Source organism: Pinus tabuliformis, chromosome 4_1 (genome assembly GCF_031772625.1).
Source record: "Pinus tabuliformis cultivar Carrire ecotype Pingquan chromosome 4_1, CPIR1, whole genome shotgun sequence".
Taxonomy (NCBI): Eukaryota; Viridiplantae; Streptophyta; class Pinopsida; order Pinales; family Pinaceae; genus Pinus; species Pinus tabuliformis.
In genome coordinates, this window is record NC_142303.1 from 235408285 (window position 1) to 235414886 (window position 6602).

The 6602-nt window shown below is 37.3% G+C and overlaps 1 protein-coding gene across 1 annotated transcript; it reads left to right on the forward strand.

Moving 5' to 3' along the window:
• Window positions 1-2342: 2342 nt before the first annotated feature.
• Window positions 2343-4626, forward strand: LOC149175115 (pectinesterase-like). Its single transcript, XM_089422770.1, has 2 exons — window positions 2343-3596; window positions 3760-4626. Exons 1-2 carry the CDS (start codon window positions 2591-2593, stop codon window positions 4449-4451), a joined length of 1698 nt encoding a protein of 565 aa, XP_089278896.1. The 5' UTR covers window positions 2343-2590; the 3' UTR covers window positions 4452-4626.
• The last annotated feature ends 1976 nt before the right edge of the window (window positions 4627-6602 follow it).

The following is a 6602-nucleotide window of genomic DNA, read 5'->3' on the forward strand; positions in this document are numbered from 1 at the left end:
CACTTACCCTGATTTTAAAAGATACCATTGCATCACTCTCCCGTGTTGACACCTAGAGCTAAGGTCGATCTCTAAGTATATAAAAACCAAGCCTTTATATTGGACGAGACTCCTATGCCAAACAATGTGAGGTCTAATTTGGACATCATATCGGGGAGATCCCCTTGGTTGATGGATTCCCAGCACTATCAACAAGACCTAACAACATGATTCATTCACTAAGCCAATTTTATAATAACATTGCCCACATTAAGCTTCAGTTGGGAAATCCTCATGCTCTCCTCTCCTATCATCTAGATCCACTCCAAGTCTTTACTAGTAAGGGTACACACGTATAATCAAGTCTTATATCCATATGCCCATATACATATAATTTACAAATTTCAAATTCAAAGTAATTTTTTATTATTATTGTTGTTTGGTACTTATTGCCACCATTCTCCCACATTTGCACACATACTCACACCAGTTGCTATCCTCACCAAATCACAGTTTTGTCACCGCATCTCACCTTATTAGACCTCTATTGCCTTTCATATGATTTTTGTGTATGCTAGTCAACTCCCAATCAAGCTTCTCTATGTCAGCTTCTCCTCTTTTTGGTCATGATCCCTTGGCTCTAATACCACTGTTACAAATAAAAACATCCAAGAGAAAATAATTATAGCAACAACAACACATGAAACACATGAGTTTTATCTCAAAATACCCAAAACGAAGAAAAACCAACTAATAAACCTATTATTATCTTATGGCTTAAATGCAACAATCCCTTGACTTAAAAGTAGTCAAGCTGACCAACATCCTAGTTCGACCAAGTGAACACTCCACTCAAACACATTACAATGAAAAATCCCCAACCCATTTAAAAGTTTCATCACATTTAATCCATGAATTCCAAAACGATAAGCTACCAAAACCATCTGTTTAGAACCGCCACTATCAACTTAACAACTTTGACTAGTTCACCTAATTCATGTTTGCCTTGACAATAAATTGGGTGTAGTAAAAAATTCATTTCTTAATTAATGAGTGTTAGATATTCATAAATGAAAATGTGATTATAATTATTATTTACGCTTTGTTTAAACTTGACATAAGTTGTTTTTCAAATTTAGTAGTTTATAAATTTAATGAGTTGCTAAGTTTTTTTTATAAATTTTAAATCAATTTTACATAATTAATTATAACTATAGTGTTTTTTGAAATATATGTTATTAAGAATTGTATTTCTCATATATATATCTAACAATATCTTAAATAGGTTAAAATATATAAACCATATACTCAGTATAATGATATAATAATAACATAATCTAATCTTGGATCTTAAACCTACCCATATACTAAATCAACAAATATATATAAGAAATATAATGATAACACAATTTAATCTTCAACCTACCCCAAATCACCTTATCCAATTATAAGCTCCTAATTATTAAAGAATATAATAATAAACCATAAACTAAATCAAAAGGTAAAGAGTAAAAAGTATAATGTTAACCTAATTTGATCTTTGATCTTAAGCCCACCTCATATACTAAATCAAAAAAATAAAGAATAAAAAGTATAATAATAACATAATAAAAAAAAAAGTATAATAATACCATTAACTAAACTTTGATGTTGAACCTGCCATATACTAAATCAACTTTAAGAAATATAATGATAACATAATTGATCTTGAACCCCCCATATACTAGTTAATAATACCAAACTAAACTTTGATGTTGAACCTGCCCCATATACTAAATCAACCAAAAAATAAGGATTAAGAAATATAATGATAACATAATTGATCTTGAACCCACCCCAATCACCTTAAAGGTCCTAGTTATTCAAAAATATAATAATTATGTGAGGCAAATACCTTTTTATTTATCAAATGCTTATGTTGCATTGACATATACCATGATGTCACACAACCCTAAAAGAAAAAGTGGTTAAGATTTTTTTATATAAATATAAACTCGGAAACTTCTCCTTTCACTATGCCGTGTGGTTCGAAAACATGAGTTAAATATTGTATACATGCGCTAGGTCCATCCGAGATTTGCGTATGTCGGCCCCTCATTCGGACTCCATTTTCCTCACATTTTTAAATCAGGATTTTGGATTTTGAGACTCGGCAGTCGACATTTTAGGAGGTAGGATAAAGTCGTGGCACACAGTTTCTAAAATTGTAAAGTTGTACATTGGTGTCGCTAAAGTACGATTCAAATATTGAATACATGTTTTAGGTCAATACGAGATTTTTGTGTATGTCGGCCATCTATCTGGACTCCTCCACCCCGACATTTTCACGTCTGGATTCTGGAGACTCTGCACCCTAAGAAACTGATAACTCATTTAATCATTGAATGACCTGAACTCAAAATTCTCGCCGTCGATTGCGCATTACAAACGTCAACATAACATCATTGTATGATGCGGAAACTTGAAGCCAACATTTTGGGCTGGAGTTGTTGAAGGTCGTCTAGGTTATTTGTTCCAACATCATCCCCAGCTGATATATATATAAGTGTTTGAGAGTCTGATAGAGCAGTCCAGTTGCAGTGAAGTTAAAAGTAGACAAGGGAATTCTGCAATGGCTTTCAGATTTAGGTTTCCAGTTTCAATTTTCTTTATCATATGTTTTATGTTTGTTGAAATTGAAAGCGACGAATCGCCCCATTACGTTTCTCTCAAATCTGCCTGCGACGTGACGTCGGATCCAAAATTCTGTGTTTCGACAATGTCGAGCGTGTTTCCGGGATCATTGCGAGCAAATTCGACTGATCTCGCCAGGATGGCCATCAAGCTGAGCGTTGTCGAAGCACAGAAAGTGTCTCAAAAAATTTCTCGTCTGGGACGGCGGGGATTCAAAGGAAGACAACTGAGTGCCCTTGAAGATTGTATGCAGTTAAACGATCTAACCTTGGACCACCTGAGCATGTCTCTGTCGAATGTTACTGCTGGTTCTTTGAAATGGAAGCAGGAAGTTGATACTCAGACATGGCTTAGTGCAGCTCTTACTAATCAGGCCACCTGCGTCGAAAGTCTTCAAGAGGCGAGCGGAAACCTGCAAAATATATTGACTAAGAGTGTGCATAATATCTCCCGAGTTGTGAGCAATTCTTTGGCTCTTGTCAAAAGGATTTCTGTCGTTGGCAAACATTCCAAGAATCCTCCTGTGCACGACCGACGCCTGTTCTCCAATCCAATGAGTCATGAGCGTGGCAATCAGGTTGATGTAGACGATGGCAACTTTCCTTCACATTATGGATCCGTCAATGATGGATTTGCTTCATGGTTTTCTGCTTCAGACCGAAGGAGACTGCTTCAAACCTCCGAGGCAGCCGACAATGTCGTTACGGTGGCTCAGGACGGTAGTGGTAATTATACCACAATTACTGACGCGCTGGACGCTGCTCCAAACAAAAGTTCATATAGATATGTGATACATGTTACAGAGGGAGTCTACCAGGAATACATTGAGGTGCCCAAATACAAAACAAATATTATGCTGGTTGGTGATGGCATAAATGCCACTGTTATCACCGGCAATAGAAGCGTTGCGGACAGCTGGACAACATACCGCTCTGCAACAGTTGGTAAGCTGCTTTACTCGTTTGCTATTGTGCTTTTTTCGGTGAGGGCCACCTCATATAACCTTGGCAATCCAATTTTGAATTTCAGATTTGCGTGGGAATCCACCGTTCAATCAATGTCTTTCTTTTCTTGTCGTGCTGACTCCGAAAATGATTGCGATTACAGCTGTAGTTGGGCAAGGCTTTATCGCTCAGGATATTACTTTCGAGAACACGGCGGGCGCGGAGAAACATCAGGCTGTCGCCCTCCGAGTTTCGTCGGATCTATCAACATTCTACCGCTGCAGCTTCAAAGGGTACCAAGATACTCTCTACGCGCACTCTCTTCGTCAGTTCTACAGGGAATGCGACATTTACGGCACAGTTGATTTTATCTTCGGCAACGCTGCAGCCGTGTTTCAAAACTGCAATCTCCTAGCCCGGAAACCGATGGATAGTCAAAAGAATTGTTTCACGGCTCAAGGAAGAGACGATCCAAATCAAAACACTGGAATCTCTATACAAAATTGCACCGTCTCTGCTGCGCCTGATCTCGCTCCGGTGAAGAGCTCTTTCCAGACATTCCTGGGGAGGCCATGGAAAAATTACTCTCGCACAGTTTATATGAAGTCATATATGGATGATGTCGTCGATCCTGCAGGTTGGCTAGAATGGGATGGGGACTTTGCCTTGACAACACTGTATTATGGCGAATATATGAATTCAGGACCAGGGGCAGGAACTGCAGGGCGAGTTCAATGGCCTGGCTACCACGCCATGAACACTTCTGATGCTCAAAACTTCACAGTGGTTAATTTCATTTCTGGTGATGCCTGGATACAAAAGGCGCCCTTCGCTGCAGACATAGGACATGAGTGACAAGTGTTTTGCTTTTGAAGAACGAAACAAATTTAGAGACCGCAAGACTATATATTTTGTTGTGCTTTCGTGTCATTTACGTAATTGTTAGGGCAACCTCAGTTTAATGCATCCGATTGTAATGTAAGCGTAAGTAATCTGCAGTGCAGTCTTATAAATAATATGCATTTCAGTCTGGGAGAAATGCATTGTTACAATGTATTTAGAGAGATATCGTTATCTCTATCTTTCTAGCTATATGGAATTTTATTAATAGATATATCGGATCTAATAAATACTTTTTTGTGTGTTTGGATATATCATGCTATTTCTTTTTTTGGGTTTTTTGTTTTCATACCAAGGCAGGTCCTGTGCTTGACCCCCATGCCCAAAGACCACGGAAAATGATATTTTATGGATAGCCTTTAGGTTAAGAAAGTAAAATAAAATGTTTATTGAAAATTATGTGTTAGCTAGGGAGTGTTTGTCGATCAAAATGTATGTTGTATTCTTTATTGCAACATGATTCATTAAAAAGGATATGCATAAGATGTTTTTGGATCTAGATCGAATTCGACATAATAAAGGAATAAATCGATCGATCAAAAAGAAAAACCAATGCTTGAGGTTGTACATCAGAATTGCGCAAACAAAGTTATGTGATGTGCAATACATTCAATTCCTCTTAATTACCTGTCTTCATTTAATCAGATTTGTTGGTCCAATCCATTTAAGCACGAATCACTTGAGAACAAATCTATGTGAGAATATGGAGAGATCTACAAGGATATATAGGTGTTGGAATATTAATTTCAACCTGACGTGGAGCAGCGTTAAAACGGCGACCATAAAACCATTCCTAAAAACCACTACCTTATCGGACCGCTTTTGGTTTGCAGGTGGTTTTCGTACAAACTCATCCGATGCAATGAAAACTTCACGCGCGTCCATTGTACCTTCTCCAAAATAGCCTTTCCATCGGAACATAACGTTCAGCAAATAAAGGCCTTCCGATATTCACCTCAACCGTTCAGCAAATAAAGGCCTTCCGATATTCACCTCAACCGTTCGATTTCTTGAGGGCAGATCACATCAGCAAATGAATTTTGAGGTGGTTGACTGCCGTTCACCTCAGTAAAACAATTAATGCACTTTATTTGGGTTGGTAAAGTTTTTTAATTTTAATGTTTTTATTTCTTACGGAGGTATGGGCATAGTAAATATGTATTTACGTGTTATGTTTTTTTTATGTATTGCATGAGCATGGTATATGCTAAGTTTTTGTGGTGTTGACTATTTTTGGTAATGCAAAGGTAAAAAACGCACAGCAGTGTCAAGGTGAAACAAGAACAAAGCATGTAGTGTTTGAAGTTTTTTTTTGTGATAAGCAGGAGCGTATAATGATATTTCTTTTGAAGAATATGTGAAGTGAGTGAAATCCGCAGCAGCGCTGATATATGATTTTTTTTATTTTTACAGCAGTATATGTAAAAGGTTTTTACAACAGTGAATGTAAATGAAGATTTTACACACAGCAGTGTAAAATCTCAGGAGGAGACAGAGTAACTTTTTGTTGTTGAAATTTTTTTTGGTGAATCCCTTTGAGTGAAAGAGGATAAATCTTGTATCAGGAATTTTGTTTTAATGAATACAAAGATTTTGTGGGTGTATGTAATGCTCTGCTCAGAAATGTTTTAAGCTTCCCTGTGTTAAAGATCCTGGAGAAAAACAGAGCATTGTCTCTGTGTTCAGTTTATTTTGTTTTTGGGATTTTACCAGAAAAATCCCCAACAGTGGTACCAGAGCAGATCCAGGCTCTTTGAAGGTGTCAAAGAAGCTGAAGGAAGGAGTCTTTTGCTGTAACAACTTCTCCAGCAGAGTGAAGTCTCAAGCAAAAGGATCCAGGTATTTCTCAGATCAGTTTTTTGTGTTACTGCTGAAGACAGTCAGTTGTTTTAAATACACATTCAAGGATTTAGAAGCATAGCTTAGAATGCAAGGAATGGCTAGCACAAGCACTAGTATGGGTATGTTTAATACCCAGCTCCCACAGTTTAATGGGAAAAACTATGACTATTGGGCAATAACCATGAGAGCCCTGTTTTCCTCACAAGATTTATGGGAACTTGTTGAAGATGGATTTGAAGAACCAGCAGATAAAAATGAATTCAA